Source organism: Vidua chalybeata, chromosome 8 (assembly GCF_026979565.1).
Source record: "Vidua chalybeata isolate OUT-0048 chromosome 8, bVidCha1 merged haplotype, whole genome shotgun sequence".
Classification (NCBI taxonomy): Eukaryota; Metazoa; Chordata; class Aves; order Passeriformes; family Viduidae; genus Vidua; species Vidua chalybeata.
In genome coordinates, this window is record NC_071537.1 from 17,200,308 (window position 1) to 17,223,695 (window position 23,388).

Genomic DNA, 23,388 nt, shown 5'->3' on the forward strand with positions numbered 1-23,388 from the left:
TGAAACTTGAGCTATAGAAGTTGTACAGGAGAAAAAGATGAAAAAAAATCACCTAAACTGATTGATTTGCCTCTACTACATATAACATAAATTTACTGAAGCTGTAAGAGACGTACACAGATGGAAGTCACAAAAAGCCAGCCACTGGTAAAAATACCTAATTCTCAGAAGGCAGTAAATGGGAAAAAGTGACAAAAGAAACATTACTTATTTTAACACAGTTACTGTAGTTTGAAGTTCATTTTATTGTTGTATTTTATGGGTGAAATTTGTTTACAGATTTAGGGTTAATGCCACTGAACTCCATCTTGACAGAGCAACAAAATAACTTCAAAACAAGCTAGAGCAATAAATATCAAACCATTCAATCTAAAATGTATAAATATAAAAGTAATTTCTGAAAATGTAGGAAAAAACAGGAATCCTTTTTTTTCTTTTGGCCTTTTGTAGAGTACATTGATGTGGTTCATCCGTATCACCTCAGATCCAGCACGATTATCTTTATGTCTTTCCCAACCACATGGGTACATGGCTGCAGAAGAAGTCAACCCATTACTCTCAGAAATCTCAGTAAAACACCCAGTAACTTCATCCATGAACTACATCTGTAAAAGTTCACTGAAAAGAGCCTACATGGAACAAAAAATCTTAACGCTTTTCAGAGTTGGACTACCTTTTAATTATCCCTACACTCAGTGATGAAAGAACAAAACAAAACAAAAAACTCTGACCTCTCCTTTTGAGGACTAATGCTGACATTCAGAGAGCCTGACAACACAGTAATTTCCAAGGTCTCTCAGCATGACTTCTCTGTATTGGACCATTTTATTTTGAGCTATAGGAGATGCTTCTGTATTTGAAGTGAACCCCGTTGAAAAAACCCAAACCCTTAATACTCAAAGGTAAAGGCTCTTATCAGAAATGCCAGTGTTAGCTGGAAGACAGTTCTGCCCAGCCATACATGCACCATTATGCTACTGAAACATCAAAAGATACAGCAGTTACAGAGAAATGCTTAGAGAAACCAAGGCAAACTTTTGGCAATGAAGGAAATAGGACTTAACCTACTTATAGCTGCAATTTAAAGCAGCTGGAATGTTTTGTTGGGGCACTAAAACTGGAGAGATGAACTGATTCATTGCTTAAAAACTGAAGAGCTCAAGAATAAATCCCATTTGAAAATGTATTTTTTTCTCCTTCTGAAAGCAGGTAAAAGTGGTGACTGATAGTAACTACCTCTGGTTAACCACCACTTGAATGGCAGCTTGTAACATGGTTCTAATGACTGCTTAAGTAGTCTCCTGATGCCTACCTTGGTCAGTGAACTAAGGGTAATGAATTAGTAAAACAGGGGGAAAATTATTAAGAAATATAATCTCAAGTTTCTGTTTGCAGCAGAACCATGGTTAGGAGTTGGAATAGTAAAAACTTAGTTGAATTATATACTTACATTAAATAACCTAGGGTCCTTTGTATGTGGATGGAATCCTTTCTTTTTACAAGCAGAAACTTCTAGCATGCCAGCATTAGTCAGTCTGAAGATGCCAGTGCTAAAAAGCAGAACAGGAAACTCCTGTTACACACTGCTCCCATAGTACACGTCCAAGGTTTCACATACAAATTGCTTAGCTTAAAAGAAGGACAACAGAAAGGTGCTTGGTGACCTTCAATACACAGGAGCTCCAGCTGAGTTGGGTTTTTAAAGGTATTTTAAATCAAGGGGAGTTGTATTCCTGTAATGGAAGAGATGATGAGGGGAAGGGGAGAAAAGGGATCACAGTACTGGTGCTGCTCCTGTTAGGCAGGTTAGGCCACTGAAGGATAAGGCCAGTTCACACAGGAACAGATGCAAACCAGAAACTTATGTGTTCTGGATTGCATTTCACCCAGGGCAAGTTAAAAACAGCCTTTAAACCAGCTGTGTAAATGACTAGTAGGAGTACATCCTCCCCACTCTTTTAGGTAATCAGGTAACACAAAGCATTAGAAAATGCACTGCTGCAACTCTTTAGGTATTGAATAAAACCTTACAGAGCCATCCTTCTGTAAAGAGGACCTATTAACCACAGGGCAGCACCTGACAATACAAATGTTACAGGTTAGAGTCGATTGCAGGGTATCAGCATCTGGGAGAGAGGCTTGTAAGAGCAGAAATTTGGAAAGGTATGCAGGCATGCTCAGGGTTAGAAATGCTAGTGCTTGTGCCCTTGCCTCTCAATCTGTGTTCACAGCTCTGTAATCTGAAGGGCTCATTTAGGAAGTTAGGCAACCAGGACAGGATTCACTCTACTGAGGCAGAAGGCCAAAAGGAAAGGCTGAAGACATGCACATTCTAAACAATGGAGTTAGCCCTGGCAACCTGAAATGCCAGGCACACCAAAGGAGAATCACAGATTTGTTGAGCTTGGAAAGAACTTCTGAAGACTGTCTGGTCCAGTCCCCCTGCTCTGGCAGAATCACCTTGAGCAGGTTGCTAGGACCATGTCCAGTCAGGTTTTGCATATCTCCATGGATGTAGACTTCATGACATCTCTGGGAAACCTGTTCCATTACAAACCTTCACTTTAATATTTGTACTATTCTAGTTTTTTCCAGATACATAGTTTGTAACTTACAAAATACAAAAATAGATCCTTCTTATCAAAAAAAGTGACTTTTACCCTTCTGCTTTGCAAACTGCAATTTTCATATCATTCTACAGAAATAAGCCTAACCTCCCTCCACATTCTTAAGCAGACAGAATGAAGATAGATCTGTGGTAGGGCATTGGCAATGAGTACTCCAAAAGAATAGTGCCTGTAATTATTACTTTCTTGAGCAGAATATACAAAAAAAATATAAAATTTAAAACCTGGGTTTTAAGGGGGAAGGAGAGAGAAGCCAGAAACAATGCTGTGCACAGAGACTGACTGAAATGCAAGTCTAGGCAACTTATAGAAAACAAAGTCACAACACAGTGTTCATGCCCTTCATATGAGTTGACATGTAGCCTTTGCATTTGATCAGATTCTATGACAAGAAGCAGGGAAAAATACCAAAATATTACTTAAAAAAATCTGAACTTACTCATTATGCTTTGGTGAACAAACAATTGCAATGGCCTCTGGCAACATAAGTTGATAAGAGCAATGAGTATGAAGATCAACACTGGATAAGAATGCAGTTTGTGTTGGATGTGTCTACAAAAAAGAAAGGCAAAACTCAACATCATGAAATATTTCTTACAGGTCAAGGTCAACATAAGGAAAAATAATTTGTTACAAGTGAAAGCATCAGTACTTCCCCAGGCTGGTTTCTAAAGTTCTTCTTAGCCCAGGGTCTATATTGTTCTACAGTGTTCAACCTGGAGAAAAGAAGGCTTTTCAGGATCAGATTCATGGAGGCACGTTCACAATCAGATATACAAGCAATTTTCTGATCATGGGGTAGAAGAGTGGAATGAAGAAGCACAAGACAAATGGAAATTACTTAATTGTCCAAAATCCCTAAGAGAAAAATTAATATAAAGTTTAAACAACACAGTATACCCCTCCCTGACTTTTGAATATGGCATTAGAAAGTAATAAAATACTCCCAAATCAGCACAAGTAAGTTGCACCAGCAAAAGTAGGCCCATTGTGTCAACAGGATGCCTCAACTGCATTAAGGAGTTCTCTGTGGAGAACAAGAGTGCTTATTTACGTCACTACAATTTGAATTCAGTAAGCAAATTTGTATTACTCCAGTTGTTTTTTTTTATTTGTGGTTTTTTTTCCCACATAGTATGTAGAGCCAACACAGGAAAAGCAGAATCTATAAGTCATACGTACATGGATCCAACCCAAAGTGAGGAGATCATACTGATCCTGAATACCAAATAATTCTTCCACATTCTCCATGTCACAGTAGTCTGGTCCTGCAGTTTGCTTTGGCACTATTACATGTGTAATAGTAAATTCATTATGAGTCTGCAAAACAAACATTGACTTAGGGTGGTACAGAGTGCCTAAGGAATAAATGCTGAATCAAAATCTGAAAGATATCATTCTATTAGCTAAAACAAAGCAGTATAGCTCCACTGATTCCAGCTCCACTGATTCCAGTGCAGCTCACCAACATACTGTACCTAAAAATATGCCTTAGCATTTTATCATGAAAGCATGCAGGGTAGTATTAGTCACAACACAAGACTGTTGTATTGAACTATTCTCAGAGATCAGTGTGAAAAGCCTGTCCTTTAAAATAATTAAAAACACATAAAAGAGTTTTGAGAAAACTATCATGATTTTCTGTGAAACTTGGAACAGGACTAATACTGCTGTTCTTTCCCTTCATGCAGTTCAAATACACTTGGGATCATCTTTAAAATTCTTCATGTCAGCATCAGCCGTGACATCTTTCCCTGCTCTCAAAGGACATTAAATGTTATCTAGGTCAAAGAGAAAAAAAAAAAATCAGATGTTCTACAGCCTGATGGGGAGATTTCTGTTCTGTTGTGCCATTATTAATTTGATGACTCCAGTGGATTCTGGCAGTCTTTATATTTCATTGTCCTGTAACTAAACCTCACTTACCTTAGATGAATGCCAGAGAAAGTACTTGAAAAAGCCTGTATTGTACAGCATGCTGAAAGACTTGCTAGGCTTTACAACAATAGCAGTGTACTTTGAGCAGATGTTTCCCCAATAAAACAAGCCCACAGTACTGAAATGACCACTCAAGTTATAATATGAATTCATTACATGGAAGGCTAACCATTTATATCTGCTTTTGCTCTGAAATCAATACATCACAGGATATTACAGCACCATCAAGTATGTCTTCCCCATACAAATGTGAGGGTTAAACTGTACCAGTTTTCCACAGAGAATTCCACATGTCTCTATTCCTCTTACTGTATTTGCCTCTGCCAGCAGCAGAAATTTGTGACAGAGATCCCTGGGCAAAATGACACCTCTGAGTGCTTCGGCCAATTGAGCTAACCAGGAATAAAAAAAAAAAAGAAAAAAGAGAGAAAGAGAGATAAAAAGGCATTTACAGCTAACACAATGAAGATCCCTAAAATAAGGAAATACACACAGTATATTATACTATATTACTACAAGTGGAATAATTATACTTACCACATCATAGACTTCTAATGAGAATTAATCTACAGGACAAGCACTTCATCTAAATTGAAGTCAACAAGCCATAAGATATGCTCATTAGCCTGTCCCTGAGGTGACAGTGAGCTGCCACCTTCTCCCAGGCCAGGGTTTTCCAGGTGGAACCACTGCAGGTTCTGTTTCTCTTCCCTTGAAGCCCATGGCAAGATTCAGACTTCATTTCACAGGAACACTAAATCTCAATCTCTATATCCATCCATTGGTACTCAACTGGAAAATGTGAAACTGTGCAACTCCCTCTTAAAATGAAGAAACTACAAGGAACTGTTGTATTTGCACAAACCTGTTCATGGTTATTTCAGTATGGGCAGCCTCACAGTGAATAAAGACATATGCAGGTAGATAAAATAAAACAGGGGATAAAAGAAATATCTGCACTTACTCTGAACAGCACTTAGAGTAGCTGCTGGCTTTAAGACCCGTTCCACTGGCGGCGAATGTCCAGCACAGCCAGAGTTGCCGCGCCTCTCTTTTTTCTCCAGCAGCGCTGCAGATAAGGAACTGTTCTCTGGTACAGAAATACAAGACAGCATACTTCCATCTATCTGTTCAGACATAACCACACTCTCTTTGATTTTCTGATCTCGAGCTAGTTCTTGCTTCTTAAGTTGATCCTCAAAGAACTGAAACTGCTCCGACTCGAGCTGCTGCTGCCGCATATGTGCAATTCGTTTCTTCTCTGCCTCTATTAGCTTTTGGTGCTCCAATTTCTTCAGAAATTCAGTTTTACATTTGTTCTGAAACATACACAACATAGTGACATTCTCAGAACACCAAAAATGCTACGACAAATGGCAGGAAAGGAGCAATCTAACAGTTCAATAAAAGCATAAAATCCTGTCATTAAAAAGGAACTCTTGGAACCTGGTTACTGAACTGGAAAATACAACTATATCCCCAAAGGTAGGATGGAAAACATAGCACTGATGGATGGAACAAAAAAGATGTTTCTTGGATGCTTTTTCCAAGACAAGTTTTTGGGTTACAGATCCTGTTTTCAGTAGCTTCAATCTCAATTCAAATTAGAGCACATTTGGAGCCAAGGAATCTTTTCCACTTATTGACATGAGTATCAATTTCATTTTCTTTATAAGTCAGATTCAGGGCATACCAAAAACTTATTTGGATCTTTGTAGACACTTATTAAGTAAATATGGCAGCACATTTGCACATTTGCATTACTTATTTTTAAACGACCAGCTGATTCTGAAGAAGAAATGAAAAGTCATTCCTAAGTAGCTCGGGAAATTATTAGGTTCTCATAAAACTGGCATTTTACTGCTTAATTTTTAATTTTTATATGACAGAAAAATATTCATGTCAACATTTAATAATCATATAAAACTTACTTTGTGTTGCATGTATTCTTGATATTCTAAGTTATATTTTTTTAAAAGATCTCTTTTCAATTCGTCTGTCCGTGGAAATGCAACCTCCTTCAATTTCTTTGAGGTAGGATGGGGAAAAAGATAAATAAGTTTATTTTTCACTTTTTAAAAGAGCCACCTGGAAAACATACTCATCTGTAAGACAGATTTTTAAAAAATACAAAACAGAAAAAACCTGCTCTTCTCACAGGAAAAAAAAAAGCAAAAGAGGAAAATACACACTATATCATCAGTTTATGAAACTTCTATAATACATTGGTTTCAATAAATATATTGATTTACACTAGTGAAACATGTGACATGGCTGCTTCTTATCTCAAGCAAAGATTAGCCCTTTTACTAGGAGTCTGTTATCTCTGTCTTGCTTAATAGGTGTGTGATGACTAATGTTTTTGTTGTAGGCATAAATCATAAAAAAATGCCAAGGCCAACTTAGAGAGTTTCGGGTAGAATCCTTGCATTTTTCTCTGAAACTTCCCAGTCAGAAATATGTTTGAAAATGCTCATTTCCAAGGGATGTTCTCCTAGTGGACCACTCTGGCAAAACTCTGGCATTAATTGTTTTGGTTTTGAGTAAAACATTCAGTTTAACAGTAGAGAAAGCAAGCAAACATGGGGGCGTGGAGCAAGAGACATGGTCCTACTAGCAATTCTCACTGGGCAGTTCTAGCTGTTTTAACTTCAGTATAAGACTATACTTAAAATTTATTTAGGATTTATTTTCTAGAGGGGAAAAAACCAACAGTAAAACTATTTTGTATGGAAGAGGAGGAAAAAAATCTGGTAAAAATGAAGCAAATATATATTTGGTGATAAAGAAAGAAAATATATACTTTACTTATTTAGCAGAGTAAGCAAATACTGCACAGGCATCAGTAATGCCACACATTTCTCCTTCTGTTTGCAATAGTCGGTTTGGACCATTATCCATTCACATAACTGGAACCAGAATCAAACTAAGTACTGTTAACATGTGCATTTTTAATATGCAAGCTTTCAGAAATAGATGTACCTGGGCTCCCAACAACCTACCACCTTACTGAGACCATTCTCATTCACGTTTTAGATCAATAATTTAATTTCCAAAATAAAACATGTATGAGTAGTGGAGAAAAGTATCAGAAATTGAAGCTGCGATGGCTGCTATGGGTGCTCTGGGGAAAAAGAAGCTGTCGCTTATATGTGCTGGGAAAAATGAAGAGGTTCTGAGTAAAATATTTCATAAATACCAGGAAACCATAACCCTACCTTAATAATATCTTGTTTTTCTGGTACTGCACATTGGTGATAGTCTCGGTGACTGGGCAGCTTTTCTACAAACAACCTAGAAAATTAAACATGCATGTGTTTAGTCAGAAGAATACCCACAATAGCTTTCATGTTGGCAGAAAAATCAGTTTCACATAACTGTTAAACACTGAATTCCAGATGACTTGGACCAGGGCTCTATACACATGTTTAAACTAACATATTATGGTATGGACCTGTATGGGACACACAGGATAAGGACAGGAGATTATTTTCCACATCTGATATATTTTGGTTTCCATTAGTACTGGGTTAGGTTAAAAAAAAGGCCTAGCTAGCAGCCAGCATCTAAAAATATCCCTCAAAAACACCCTCCACTCTAGTCAGTGCTAGTAAATCCTATTTCTACTCTCTTTATCTGTTCTTAGCCAAAATGCTGACTCTCCAATGGAAGACAAGAATGATACACTGACTATCACTAAAGCAGGTATTTTTACCAGACCAAGCTGCACAGATAAACTATGGCAATACTCAGCTGCAAAGAGTTTGTAATGTACAGCTGCTATCATTCTTTCAGTAATTTGCACAATATTCACCTCCAGACCCTCTTTTTATAAAAGAGATAGATACATTTGAAAACAGGTGGGCTAAGAAAGGTTTGGTCTAGTTTTCAAAGTATGAGGAAAATAAGGAGGGAGGAGGGATGTTTCCTTTACAAAAAAATTTAAAATATGCACATTAAAAAAACCCCAAACCTTTCCGAAGTAATAAAACAAACCAATCAATCCTACAGCAAAACTAGCTAGGTTAAAAGTTTAAATCTGCCAGTGATATATTTTTCAGCTGTCTATTTTGAGAGTTGTAATGAAAGCTGGCCAGATTTGTTCTTTTGTGGTAAGGAGAATAATCATGAACATACATTGTAGATTTTGCATTTATTCCTGTAAGAAACAATAAATTATACTTAATCCTTTTGGGGGAATAAAGTAAAATGGATGCAAGAAAACCCTTTTCTCATGCTTTTTAAGTATTGTGCAATACTACCATCCTTAAGATCAGCAGATGCTCATAGGACATAACTACTAAAGGCTTAGAAATTTTACTTAAACATTGCTTTTAAAGTCAAAAATTGTGTTTAACCAACATGCTGACATGTAAAGAATAATCTGGGGGCAACAGTGTTCATGGTATGGCCTGGCAGAGTAAACTTAAACCTCTGTATGTTAGATTAATTCATGCCTGGCAGTTCACACATGGATAGGACAACCACATGAAAAGGTGGTAGGGTTTTAACAAAGCCCACGCTCAGGGTAAAATATCTCCAGAGAACAAATCTGTTCTGCAGGAACACATTAAACAAATTTCTCCTTATCTAAAGGGGTTCTCGGTGCAGCTCTCCATTTCAGTTTACTCAGAATTATAAGCTGTAATGGCTACAACTGCTTTCTTACGTTATGAACTTGTTATAAAACACAAAAGCGTTCTCCAGGTTTCCCTCCTCCATGTACACCGACGCCATTCGCTCCATCTCCACTCCAGATCGGAAGTAGCGCCGGGGAGTGATGTCCTCATTGATTGTGATATTGCTACCAAGCTTGCTTAAGGCACGTACTCTCTCCTCTGGGGTCACAGAGATGTCTGTGTGGTCAGGAATAGCTACCAGCTTTTTCTGAAAAAGAACAGTCTCATTAGCGAAGAGAATATTCCGTTTCACTTCCAGTAAGTGGTCCCAGTCAAGAAGCTCAAGGGAAATATTCAGCTAGTCTTTTCTGAAAATAGGCATTGGTTTCCCCACCTCTAGCCACAGTCGAAACATTCCAACATATTTCTCAATTGCAAGTAAATTGTGATCAAAAAGAAAAGTGATCTTATTCCCTCCAAAAACAACAACAAAAAAAGATAAAATTAGGAAAACACCTGGAGGGGAAAAAAATTAAGTAAATTGCTGTAGAAATTATCAAAGGCAGTATAAAGTGTGTCCTCTTAAAAAAATCCCACACATGAATTCTACAAGGTTCTGTCTTAAATTACTGAAATAATTTGATGGATGTGCTGAATACTCAGACTCCTATTACACGACAGCATTTGACTTCTAGAAATAGCTCAGGAAACAAAGAGCAATAAGCTCCTCTGGTCAGTCAACAGTTCATTTCAAATCTTCATTTCCAGTTTTAAATGAGGCAGTTAAAGACTAAGAAGTTCGAACTAATTACTGAAGAAGAACCATAGCTGCTTATTATGGTCATTACCTTCCTGGTAATAAATAAATAAATGGCTACTGCAGGTTGTTTCCTCTTACTTTGGTGAAATTTTTTACTCTTTCTATTCAAAACGCTCATTTCAACTTCTTAAAAATCTGGTCGCTGACACCCCATAAATCACACATACAGAAATATAATAAATTCCAACAAAACTGTCAGGCAGCATGCAGGAAGAGACCCATGGGGCTGAGAGACACCACTGCTAAACAGCTCTTTTGAAATTTTTCCTAATTGAAAGAGAAGTTGCTCAGTCACTGAAACATTCTTCTGTAATACATACCAATGAGCTGACAGTGAACGGTTGCTCCATGCTGTTGTCTGCCTGTAAACCAAGGAGATTGCTCTTTTCCTCCAAAGTCTCCATCTGACAAAAAGGGCAGTATCAATCCTGAGCTCAATATTTGCCACCAGATGTCTCAGGGTTTAATAGCCCAAAGGAAACTGGAATATAGATATGTTGATTGTGGTCATGTGCTGGAAAAAATAAGTCATTCAGATTAGAAATATATTCAAATGTCATGTAAGTTTGCATGCCAGCACCCACTCTTACTTTGGTGGCACAGTACTTACACATTTAATAATAATTTAAGACTTACCAGATGTCTAGAATTTAAATTGGGAATGCATAATGGCTTAGAGTGCAGTTGTGGACTAGTTGACCTGTACTAAGGTTATTTCAGCATATTTGAACACAATATATTAATTTTACAACTTTTATAGCAACTTAAAAACCCCCTAAATTTCAAGTATTAAGTGAAAAACACAGAAGTTTGAGGACTTATTACAGAATCTGTACTTCCTTGAGCATATGTTTACAAACATATTTATAAAAATATGAATCTGGTATCTTTATTTTCTGCTAAGACTATGAGAAATAAAACTTTATATACAAATTTGTATCAGTAATATAAAGCAGAAAGAAAAAAACTTCCAACACCATGTGTTCTACCTGCACAGCTTGCTGATTTCAAAACTCAAAATACAATCAACTCTGATGGGTCAACTAACAAAAATTCCTCCTTGCACAGCTTTGAACTTAAGAGAAAAAATGTAGATGTTGTGGTCATCAAAAAAAAAAAAAACCCTCAAAAGGAAACTAAACCAAAACAAGAAAACCCAACTCTGAAAAAGGAATGAAATACTCAAATTACACAGGAAATGTGAAAATTAAGTTTCTAACGTGTTTTTTCACTTTGGTGTGCTCAGTCTAAACAGATTTGATCTTGCATGTCAAAGGCGCTTTATATGTTGCAATAAACATGTAAAAAATGTTGCAAAAATATGTAAACATGCATGATTTTGTAAAAGCATAGAGTGGGTTCAGCAAAGATATTTTCCCAGCACACCTCTCTCCAGAGGCCAGAGGACTCTGGGTTGAAGAAAACAACCCTAATGTGTTTTCAGATGGCTGTATTTCTCAAGTATTGATTTTTTTCCTCATTTTTCTTCCAAAGAGCAATATCATCTATTAGATCAGTCCTTAATTTTAACCATTATTGCAATTCATTTTCAAGAGGTTTTGCTAATTAAGGTATTCAAACTGCTTGCACAATTTGTAACCAAAAAATATAAGCAAGACTTATACATCTGAGAAAACAACCTTAGTTGTGGTTGCAGTGCTAATAAAAATAGTTCTCCAAACCATTTAATTTTATGGACATGGAGCTCTGGTGTAAATTATCACCTTGGCAGGAGAGCCTATTCATTGCCTATTCACAAACTGTAGAAAGGCCCCATGGGACAATGATAAGGAAATATTTTTGCTTTAGCCTACTCCAAGAAACATTCTGCTTTAGGGCTTGTTCCACCCAAAACCCTTCTTCACTGAAGCACTGTAGATGTGGAAGGCTGTGAAAGGAGAGAACTAAAAGCTTGCCCAGTGTAATTTGCAGCCCAGATTCTAAGCAAAAATAAAATCTTCAGTGAGAGACTCTGCATTCATATGCTTTGTGGAACTCGAACAAAAACCAAACCAACCTGCCAAACAAAAAAAAGATGTAAAAAGCATATATTTTATAAATATTTATCCATTCACTTACCCACCACTTGTGAATTGTTAATTTTATTTCCCCTAGAAGCATCTGGGACAGCTAAAATACTTGAATGGAAGAATGGATTTGGTCTAAAGTATGTATGCATCCAAGTATAGCAAACTGCAAAATGTTCTAGTCACTCATGTATATAAAAAAAAATTGTTCAAAAGTAAAGGTGCAGAAATGTATTTCTCTCCAATTTCGTATTTAATTTAGTAGCTTCTGGCAAAAAAGCTTTTCTGTAGCAGTTTTTCATTCTGCTTTTCAAGGCTTTCTCCCTTAACAGTCCTTCTGCAAAGCCTAGAGAGGAAATGGACATTTAGGACCAGGCTCATGAGATGCTTCCCACTGAAGACATGGAATATGGATCAAATGCTTTCAGCTGTTACCACTCCTTGGAGACCTTTCAATCTAGCTGCTAGGTAAGTGCAAAAAAGTTACTGCAGCAAGTGGCAAACACAAGAGCCACTAATAAGGGGTATGGTTTGTTTTTTTGGGGCCAGCACTCCCAAAGAGGTCTTTGTTAAAGAGGCCAATGGTGTTCCCCCATCAAAATCTCTTTGGAAATGCCACAGGAAGACATCATGGAACCCTTTACTTGCAAATATTTCTTGACTTACTCTAATATTAAAGTTATAAGCATAATTCAGTGAACTTTAAACTAAAGAAGCATTAGTTAATATAATTTTTTAAAGTGTAATACCAGGTATTTTAAAGAGGAGACATCTGGTAATAGCAGAAACTCGCACTTCCTCAAAATTGTGTCAGAGCCTGGAAAAGATGAAGAAACTCTGCAAAAAACGTAAGACATATCACAGTGCAAGAGTTTAGCAGAAGAATGTCTGCAAATAAAAGAAGAAACTGGCTTTTAAAATGTAGTTTCAGGAACACACTAAAAAACGAGACACTGTAAATAAGGAAGAAATACTAAGATGAATTTGTATCCCTTTTACAAAAATGTCATCTAAGATTTCCAATATATTCACTATTGCAGCTGGCAGTGTAACTTAAGGAAAAAGAACTCCTATAAAGAATGTGGGCTGACTTATGACTGCACTCCCATATATTATCCTTAACACATGGACGCACTGGCAGAATTATGAATGATTAAAATGCTGAGAGTTAAGCTTTACTAAAACCACCACCAGAGGCATGTCTGCCAGCTGCCTGGAACGCCTCTGTGCATAATGCTCCTCACGGCACAGCCTCACACTCACCTTCAGCCGCTCGAAGGGCACGGCACTGCCGAGGGGCTCCCCTCACCCTCACCATCCTTCTCTGGACTCTCACTTTGCTGCCTCCACTGACTTCAAGGCAAGTTGTAGCTGATCCAAATTAAAATTAAATGGACTTTTACTTCCTTCTCAAACTCAAAATGCAAAGGAGCAGGCAGAACCACGAAGCCAGCAAAGCAGAGAGGTTTGTCACTTTCTGAGGCAGTGCTGTCCTAGATTGGTATGAGCTGGCTCTGAAAGGGCACCCTAAGAGTTTGTATAGTTCCTACAAAAATTGCCCAGTTCTGGCAATTCAAATAAATTCAAACACCAAATCTCTCTGTATAGCTGAAACTAATTACACTCAAATATACAAAATACTTTACTAATACAGTGAACTACACTCCAACCTCAACCACAGGGGATAAATACCAATGCTAGCTTGGAGCTGTCTTAATCTATTATACTCTAAAGTGCTCAAAATTCTGAGAGTGAAGATGCATTTTTTCTACTTCACTATTTCAGGCATTCCAGTTAACTTACATGGACTTAGGTAATGTTTGTTTGAGGAGAAATGCCAGGATTTTAGCATTCAAATTAAGTTTTTTTTCTAATTAAGAGCTTTCTGATAGTCATTACCAGATAATAATAATAATCTAACATCAATTCAATGGTTAAGGAACTTGATTTCATTGGGAATAGCACTACTCATCAAATCCCATTTCCTCCTCAAAAAGCATTTGTTTTCCCATATGTCCCATCTTATTATCATGTGTATTAATCCTTGAAAAATCCAGATTTATTAAATCAAAGCCATTCAGCCACAAGAAAACAGAGCAAACTGAGAAAAACAGCATTTCAAATGGCATTGAAAGTGATTCCTTCTGTTCAGGCTAACAAGCATGGTACCAAGCACCAGGGAAGTGAAAAGCAGAGAGAGCAATTTTAAGTGAAAGTATATGCCAAGAGTAGTACATGGAGACAGAATAAGCATATCAAGTACCTCAGGAGCAGGCTCATGAGACAGAGGTGGTGTGAGAAGCTCGGGGAATGCATGCACAAACAAACCCTTCTGAGAGCTGCACGATCACAATTCACCACAAATTCTCCAACGCCCTGACGCTTTGCTGCACGCTGGCATTTCAAACACTTGCCAGGCTGGCTGGATGTGGCCAGACGAGGCAGCCTGGCTGTGCTCAGAGCGCGACAGGCACGGCCTGCTGACTTTCCCGGTTACAGAAGCGCGCTGTGACAGAGGTGACACACATGGGCTTTCCCGGTTACAGAAGCGCGCTGTGACAGAGGTGACACACATGGGCTTTCCCGGTTACAGAAGCGCGCTGTGACAGAGGTGACACACATGGGCTTTCCCGGTTACAGAAGCGCGCTGTGACAGAGGTGACACACATGGGCTTTCCCGGTTACAGAAGCGCGCTGTGACAGAGGTGACACACACGGCTGCACAGCGCGGCTGCAGCGCGGTTGGAGCCGCACAGCGGTGTTTGCAATGCCTGCAGCGCAGCCAGGGCGCAGCCCGGCGCGAGGAGCGGGTCTCCCTGCCTTGCTGGGACAAACCCTGAAATGTCCTTCCCTGACAGAACCTGGCTCCGGGAGATGACTGTCCCAGCCAGGCCAGGGACACCAAGCAGGACCATGCTCTGCCCAAGGATGCCCACAGGGACTGTGGCACCCCAACAGGAGCTGCGCTGCTCCAGCTCTTCAGAGAGGACACAAAGAGAAGCTCAGGGTGTCAGGACCTCCCAGAAACCGACTGCAGAGTGCTAGCATTGAATTTCTACTCCTTGTCATCGTCTGGAGGCTTCAGTTCTTTACAAGAGGTTGAACGAGCAATGTTGCTCCTTCTCAAGAGTTTACAAGAAATGTTGAATGAGCTTTTTGGATTTTTAAACAAGTAACTGAGTAACTTCCATAAAATTAGTTATAGTTTTTCTTTTGTAACATTAGTTACTTTGTAACATTAGTTTCCTCTTTGTAACACATTTTTAAATTTCAAGGGAATTAATCATAACACGGACTCTACTGCTGTCTGTAACATTTATCAATATTTTGATTATTTGCCTTATGAAAAAAATCTTTGTTAAAAAGATCACTGGCAAAATTTTCCAAAGCACTTTCTTCATTCAAAGATTAGGTTAAAAATAATCTATGCAATGATTTATTCTCTGAATATTTTTAATGGTGGATTATTCCAGAAATACTCATCCTTTTGTCTGATATTTTTGTGGAATGTAAATCCTAGATGAGGTTTCTACCAAAATCATTCACTTCACTCCACTGGGATCAGGATTCTTAAAGTATATCTAGAAATATTTGCTAATATAGAAGCTAAAATGTAGTATAGTTCTACTTTTTGAATCTGTTCTTGAGAGAACTGTTCTGCAGCCATCCCATGGCAAGAAAAAAGCTTCCTTTAATATTACCATGAGAAGTTAACACAATCATACTTCATGTTACTATACTAGGAAGTGTGATGATTACAGAATCCTAGAATAAAGATGCATCTCAAACCATAAGGAGGTCAGTCCTCATTAAAATAGCCAAATTAGCAAATGCAAATAACACCTTTCAATTACCCATAATGGAACTAAGTTGTCTCAGCAAACTTGAAATAGGTCACACCAGTGACTGCCAGATGAAGTTAAAGGACCATTCCAATAAGTCACCCATGAAGCAGATACTTAAAATTCTGTACTTGGAAGTGGATACTCAAGTGTATTTGGTGAAAATCAGGTTAGAAATACAGGCACCTATCTCATTCAGCTATTTTTGAAATACCAGGCCATGTATTGGCACAGCACATGATTATTTATACACACACACTTAGGTTTGATATATAAATATGCCAAATACCAGCCTAAATAGCAAACTGCCTTCTGTTGGTTCTCTCCAAAAAGAAACAGCACGTTCATCTGTCAACATGCTTTTTGTAACAAGCATTCATCATCACAGCAAGTGATTCAGCTGGTATAGTAAGCAGTCTCTTCTGGAAAAAACCCCAACAAAGCGCTGAATGTCATGGCAAGACGATTCTCTTGTGAACAGGAAATACCCAATCAACAAAACTCAACAGAATGGCCTTTCAATTAAAGGAATCACTGCGGGGAGCCAGTTCCTGAAAACCCTGTGCCTTTCAACGGAGAAGTTGCTCTTTACAGCTACTACTAAGCTCAGCTCCAGAAAAGCCCATCTCAGTAACAGTTCATAGTTTGACAGTGCTCCTTAGCTCCACAGCTCCATTGAAACAGCAGTTCCAAGACCATCTCCCAAGCACCACTAACTCCCAGAAGCAGCTGCTGAGCTATACAACCATCTCTCCTAGAAGTGGGTCAAGAACATTTCCTCTTTCTCACTGGTGAAGTGCCTCCCATGCCCCAGCACACTGCCCAGAGGCCTCTGTGCAAACTGTGTCAGTGGAGGATTGACAGTAGCACCTTCACCTGCTTGGGCCCTGAGAGGGAGAAATCACGGGCAGGGAAGGTCCTCCATGCACAGGGACTGCCAAACCCAAGCCTTGCTTATGCTTAGGCCACTCAGTGCTGTATGTACCTTGCATCACGAAACTGAGCTTTATTTTCATCTGAAAAAAGAATGGGTGACACAAGGGTCTGTTTTCCCACTTCAAAATGGAGTCTGAATTAACTGTCTGAAGACTGTTATAGTTGTTCTGCAAATATTTGGACTACTGCAATTAGTCAGCGTAGTTATTTGAATATCATTGACTACCTGTTTTCTAAGGACAGCATTCCTCTTGGCACAGATACAAACATTAGTGCATGAAGAAGTACGTTAATAGAATTAGATTGCTATTAGTTCTGCTAAGACTCTGATAAACCACTACAATATGCAGATAATGTCCAGCATGGCACGTGCAAGAACCTGACTTCACAGAGTATGTGAATGCAGAGCCTACAGGCTTCTCTCTCCTATTGCTTCAAAGCACAGAGGAGACCTCTGACTGTCAACTATTTTCTCATTCTTTTTTATGCAGGCTGTTTTGAAATCAACATCTAGTATGGTTGTGTTACTACAACACAACCCTATGTGTCTGAGCTGTACACATAGATGACGGGTCACTACCACATTTATTAACAAGTTCTGTCTACAACAATATTGTGACTTTTAAGAGAAAGTTCTCAAAAATTGACTGGAAATACTAAACATTCAAACGTGCATTCGTGAATTGACAGTTCTTTCTCTTGTGGATTCTTATATTAAAACAAAACACAATCACTCCTCCCCCTCCTTTCTTTAGTGACACAGTTCAGTTTTAGCAAAAAAGCATTTTTAACATAATGGATAAATATCAACCATGGTAGAATGTCTGGGATTTAGAAATCTTTCTTAGGCAGTCAGTGAAATATACTTATGCAACACAGAACAGCATCTTTCCAGTGACCCACTAAAAGGATGTTCTAGACATGGTGTAGAAAAACAGTGCTATTTCCTTCCCTTGGGATATCCACAACAATCCCCCAAGAAAATTGCACCAGGGCACAATAACCATGGAAGTACAGAAGAGGGAGAGGACAGAAGTACAAGAAAGAGCTGGTTGTACACAGCTTGTTCTTTGATGATTCTACTGAAATACCGAAAAAAAGGAGATATTTGCAGTCCATTACATCAGCAATAAAACTAACTTCCACCATGAAGGCAAGAAGCTGTGTTGCTAAGGGAAACAAATGAGAGGTTAAAACCAGCACAGAGGTCTGCAACTTCATAGACTTCCAAGAATCAAAGAAAGCATGATTCCTTGCAAAGCCTTAAGTTTCACAGATTTTTTCTGTCTGTATCCCTATTTCTCTCAGGAGCAAGGTCCCACTAGGCTAGAGGGGTTAAGAATCTTCTGGTTCTTCCTATAAAATGCAATTATTTTTTTCTGGCAAAATATATCCTGCCTAATTTTAGAACACTTTCAGACTCCATAGCACCTAACAAGGACACTTGTTGATAGAGTGACTAACTGGTTGCAACAATCAATTTTTGTTTCTATCACATGACAAATTTTTATGCTGTCTTACTTTCTATAGCTCAAAATATAGGGGACAAAATAAAGGCGAGCCAAATTTATTTGACATTTCTGACAAACAAATTCACAGTTTATTTGAAGCCTATTAAAGTGTCTATAAAGAATGAAGCTTGGTTTTTTTTTTGCCTCAAATTTAGGAAAAATAATTTGAGGCATTAGTTCAAAGGATTCTGACTGTTTTGTACACAAATGGTTAAGTAAGGAAAGGTCAGGTAAGAAATGGATAGTGAGATTACCTAGAGGATGAAGTGTGATCAATCAGTATGAACAACTACCATTCAGTATGAACAATACCAATCTGGCATGATTCTACTGTACAATGTTTATATTAAAATAACACAGCTGATTTTGTAAGGGAATCTTTGACCTTCTCCCCTATTCTAGATGATTCAGGGTGTAACATGCTATGAGCAAAGAACAACCCAGGAAAAACAAGATGAATGTCTGGCTCTATGAGAAGAATTCTGTGAGCTTTAGACTGCTTGTCCTACTTGGATAGATACAATATTTAATTTCTCTTACTTAAGTTTCTAAGATTGACAGTGGTAAGCACATGTTTTATAGCAGCACTGGCTGTAACACAGTCAGCTCACAGGGCTGCTTGACAGTCAGCTGAATTATCCAGACTATCAAAGCCGAGCACTATGGTTCTGGTTAATATTTTGTACCCCTGCAGGCCAACAGCTTCATCCCAGTGAAGCTATGCACAGTCTACCTTTGAGCCTTTCATATTATTTGCTTTTCCCCTCAGGATGAGCCCATTGATCTTTGCAGCCTATACAAGCTCCTTTTTATATCAACACAGAGCCGTAGATGTCTCTGAAGGCTTTTTGACAGTGGTTCAGAGATGCTAAAGGTTCAGAGATGCTAAAAGAGGAAGATACTTCCTACGTTGATTATGTGGAGAGCCCACAGCTTCCATAACGCAATTCCATATGTTGTGTGCTGAGCTGTGACTCATCCAGAGCTGCCAGTAGGAAGTGGTAGGCAGCAGGTTGTGTCTGAGGAGCTGCCTGATTCACAGCACTTCTGAGAGGCATCAGCAGCTGGGCAAGATTGAAAAGGCTGGATTTTTATAATAGGAATTTCTTTGCAACAACAGTATTAAGCCACTGCACATGGATTGTTCAGGAACTGCACAAGCAAGATCATTTTCTCTCATGGAGTGATACTTCGATTAAAAATGGAAAGCATGACCAGAAAATATGTTTCCTGGCATGACAATCTAAATGTTTTAATTTTATTAAAATTGTATAGACAAAGACTTCCTTTACATGGCAGCAAACTAATTTTCAGAACACAAACTGGAAGTGTAACCTTCTGTGCAGAAATAAAATTTCAGGAGTCTGATAAAACCAGGAAAAATCATTATACATACATGTCCAGAAAACAGAGACCTTTATACAGTATTTGTTCAGTGCCTTCATGCACAAGTCACCTTGCCATTCCCTCAGCAGCTGTAGATTTTACAACATCCCTCACCTAGAGCTATACTCTTCCTGATCTTGGTGATTAACTTCCAGGAAAAGCCTGAAGGCCTAACCTTCAGCATGTTTAATGCACATAAAGAAACCCACACAAGAAATGCCTTCACAGCGTCTGCAGCGCAGTATCAAGTAATAGAAATGACTGCAGGATTGATCAAAACAATTTTTAAACATAATGCTACGAAATACCCCCCTGCACTTACAGCCATTTAAAATACTGTACACACATACCCACACAAGGACCCCCAGCTATGAAATTGGTACCCACAGAATTATACAGAATTTGGGATGAATGCTTCCTGCAGTCCTACAGTATCCTGTGATCTGTGAAACTCCAGACTTGTAAACACTGTCCTATGGTTTAGTTATCCAAACATTTAGCACTTAGACATGCAATATACCAGCCACAATGTATTTAGTAGGTGAGAAAACTAATCTGTTTCAGAGTATATTGCCTGAGCAGCACTCACAACAACGAACTTGGGCTCCATTCTCCTGGGAATAGTCAATGTAGTTCTGGGTCTGTATCTTATTTTCTAGGACTTGGTTGTCTAAGGCAAGTAATCAATATATGCTAACTACAGTTTTGGATAGTAATCCACTTAAGCCTGCAATGAGGAGCAACCTCACTTCTGTGAAGGCAGAACTTTCTCAAAGCTGGTTTTCACCTGGGGAATGAATGTCCTGGGAAGCACAGTGTATCCAAGATCTCATATTCTCACTACTTCCCATTCTCAGTAGAAGGTGGGGGTTTTCCTGCCCATGACTTCTCAGAGCATTCAGAACCATGTACATATTAAACACAAATAATTCCACATCAAGAGGAATTCCCCCAGAAGAGATTTTTTGGCATCCTTCTGAAACCGGGCAGCATGTGCAAGAGCGAGGTACATTCCTCAGTGCGCTTCAGAAGGACACCTGAGATCCTACAGAGGTCAAAAGGAGGCAGCTACAAGACCAAGTACATGAAGAGAAAAAGCTCATCAGAGAGTTACAGATGCTCAGCAGCCACAATTTCTACTGGTTTAGAATCTTTCACTTTCTGTTCCGATGATCATCTTTCACATATATATGGAAATCATTTAAAACCAGAATATTGTTATCAGTTTGATTTGTCTCTGGCACACGGCCACATTCCGGACTCCCCACCACGCTGCCACCAGCTCTTTGCGTAGACGCAGCGAAGTCAGCAGGTTCAGCCGGCCGGGCTCGCTGCCCGCCGCCCCCCGCCCAGCCCCCGGTGCCACCGCACTGCCCACGCTGCTCCCCGGCCCCGCCGCTCCCGCCCGGGGCCGCTCCCGCCCGGGGCCGCTCCCGCCCGGAGTTCCGCCCTGCCCGGAGCCGGGCTGCTTCCGAGAGGCCTCCGCAGGTCGCCGCACCTGACCCCGGGGCGGGCGGGGACGGGACGCTGGCCGGGCCGGGGAGCGGATGGAGCCGGTCCCGGCGTCCGCCGCCACGGCCCCGGAAGGGGTACCGGCCCCTGCTCGCTCTGCCCGCAGGGGCCGCTGGCGCAGAGCAGCGGATGGAGGCGGGAGGCAGCGCCCCGCGGCTCCGCGCTGCCCGCAGCGGGAAGGGCGATGCTGCTTACCGGGTCTCGCATCCGTGCGAGCGGCGGCGCGGCCGCTGCCGTGGACAAAGCGCGGACGGGGGGAAGGCGGGAGCGCCGGGGCGGCCTGGGCCTCCTCCTGCTTCTCGTTCTCTTCTTCCTCCTCCCGTCTCGCCTCGCCTCGCCCCGCCGGGACGCGGAGCCCCGGGCGCCCTGCGCGGGAGCGGCCCCGGGCGGGCAGGTGGCGGCGGGGACCGAGCGCCCTGCGCCGCCGCAGCCGGGCCGTGTCACGGTGCGGGGCGAAGGGAGGAGCCTGCGCCGCGCCGGGCGAGCGGCGGGGCCGCGTCCCGCTCTGCGCTGCGGGGTCCGGCCGCCGCTGCAGCCCCGCAGCTCCGGGGGCGAGGGCAGCGGCAGGTGCCGTGCGTGGGTGGCGCCAGGCCGGGGCAGAAGGTGCTGGGGTTGCAGCATGGTCCGTGCGCACCTGGGATGTGTCCCCTCCGCATTTCCCACGGTTCCGCTGTCAGCCCGGCCATCATTAAGTCAGTCTTTATTTGCTTGGGTACCGGAGGGTATGCACACCTCACCTGGACTCTCCTGAACTTTGGGAAGGGCTAACTGAGGGGAAGCAATGTTAGCACCGTTGTGGAGAAAGCTGTGGGTAAGGAAGAAAAGGTCGTAAATTAACTGAAGGTGTGGTTGCCAACGTGGGGCTGTTGTACCTGGAAAGAGGCATGCTGGACAGGAGGGCCTTCCTCCTCTAAAGCAGAGGAGGTAGGCTGGGTTTCTGAGGAGGCAGGGCAGTGCTCTTAGCTGGCCTAGATCTCTGCTGGGAATGTTCAGCCAATGCAGCAGTTATTCACTCCGCGATAAGTTTGGATGGCCTTCTTGTCATTCTGCTCAACTTTCTTGGCAGGTATTGATCATATTGATGCATTTCCTGCACCCCAAACCTAGACATGGAAGTCTAGACATGGTCTAAGATACTTGTATCCTGCACTCATCCTGCACCCCCAAACACAGTAATGTTATTTTCCTTCCCGCCTTTCATTGTGAGGCTATTCTGGATGTTTGGCTTCCCAGCCTTGAAGTACCACTCTTGGTGCCAGTGGCTGTGGAGTGAGACAACAGGTCTTGGTCCTGGCTTTAAGAACAAGAGGGACTGATTTGGGCAAGCAACAAAAATCCAATGTGTTCAAACACCAACCTTGTTATCTTGGATTTGGCTGAGAGAGTTATGAAATAGAGTCTATGCCATGGAGGGTTTTCAGGGGAACTGTTCAGTCAATCCTATCCTGAAGCAGACATGGAAGGGACACTTTCAGTGCTGCAAGGATTTTGTCTGGATAGCTAATGGTTTTCCAAGGGGAACTGTAAAGAAAGGGCATTCCTGTTGTCCATGTCCTGTTGTCCTGTTGACCCTGTGCATTCCAGAGCTACATTTCTGATGGATGGCAATAAGAAGATAAAGTTTGGTTGCAGGAAGCTTTGGTAAATAGAGAGCCTATCAGCTTGGTATTTGGAAATTGTCTACTGTTAGAAAAACTGGCAATTCTTTTGTAAAACTCAGTTATGTCAGAGGTGAACTTAGGCTGAACATTAGATTGATTTAGGTGTTCAGTATTGAAGACACCGCACACGGTGTTCTTTCCCAAGAACTGTTGGTCAGTGACCTGAATGTTTCCCTGTAGCCTCTTGCAGAGTGTGCCTGTGGCTGGTTCTTCTTGTACAGCATGAGAAGAAAAGTTGTACAGCATGCTCTAGAAAGTTTGAACTTGATGTCCTGGGGCAGCCCTGGGTGGCTGCTTCCAGGATGAGTAAACTTAATTTCAGACCAGTGTCCACACAACCATATTTTGAGGAACTGCTAGGTCCACCTTCCTTCACCTCCCTGAAAGGGCACTGTGTCCCCACTGCTTTATGTCTGCATTGCACCACAGCTGTGTGCTCTGGTTCATGTTCATAGAATCAGTTCTAGTTCATGGTTAGCCCTGATGTTATGGCTGGGAAAAGGCACCTC

At 40.7% G+C, this 23,388-nt stretch overlaps 1 protein-coding gene across 4 annotated transcripts; it reads right to left on the reverse strand.

The window, feature by feature from the left end:
* Nucleotides 1–225: 225 nt before the first annotated feature.
* STAMBPL1 (STAM binding protein like 1) lies at nt 226–21,613 on the reverse strand. 4 transcript variants are annotated; one of them, XM_053949033.1, is made up of 11 exons: nt 21,414–21,613; nt 10,325–10,518; nt 9,235–9,452; nt 7,784–7,859; nt 6,497–6,592; nt 5,530–5,884; nt 4,875–4,957; nt 3,810–3,947; nt 3,067–3,179; nt 1,451–1,550; nt 226–532 (listed from the first exon to the last, which is right to left on the reverse strand). In XM_053949033.1, exons 2-11 carry the CDS (start codon nt 10,406–10,408, stop codon nt 476–478), a joined length of 1,320 nt encoding a protein of 439 aa, XP_053805008.1. In that variant the 5' UTR covers nt 10,409–10,518; nt 21,414–21,613; the 3' UTR covers nt 226–475. The 4 variants fall into 4 exon arrangements, with proteins under 4 accessions (XP_053805008.1, XP_053805007.1, XP_053805009.1 ...); XM_053949032.1 differs by having other exon boundaries at nt 4,833–4,957; XM_053949035.1 differs by lacking the exons at nt 226–532; nt 1,451–1,550 and adding an exon at nt 3,280–3,343 and having other exon boundaries at nt 3,101–3,179; nt 4,833–4,957.
* Nucleotides 21,614–23,388: the final 1,775 nt, after the last annotated feature.

Coding starts and splice junctions, on each gene's coding strand:
- STAMBPL1 (XM_053949032.1), bottom strand. CDS start 10,408: ATGGAGACTTTGGAGGAAAAGAGCAATCTCCTTGGTTTACAGGCAGAC. Junction 4,958..5,529: donor TACTCTAAGTGCTGTTCAGA/GTAAGTGCAGAT, acceptor ATTCCTGGTTAG/CTCAATTGGCCGAAGCACTC. Junction 1,551..3,066: donor TGTTCACCAAAGCATAATGA/GTAAGTTCAGAT, acceptor TCTGCTTTTTAG/CACTGGCATCTTCAGACTGA.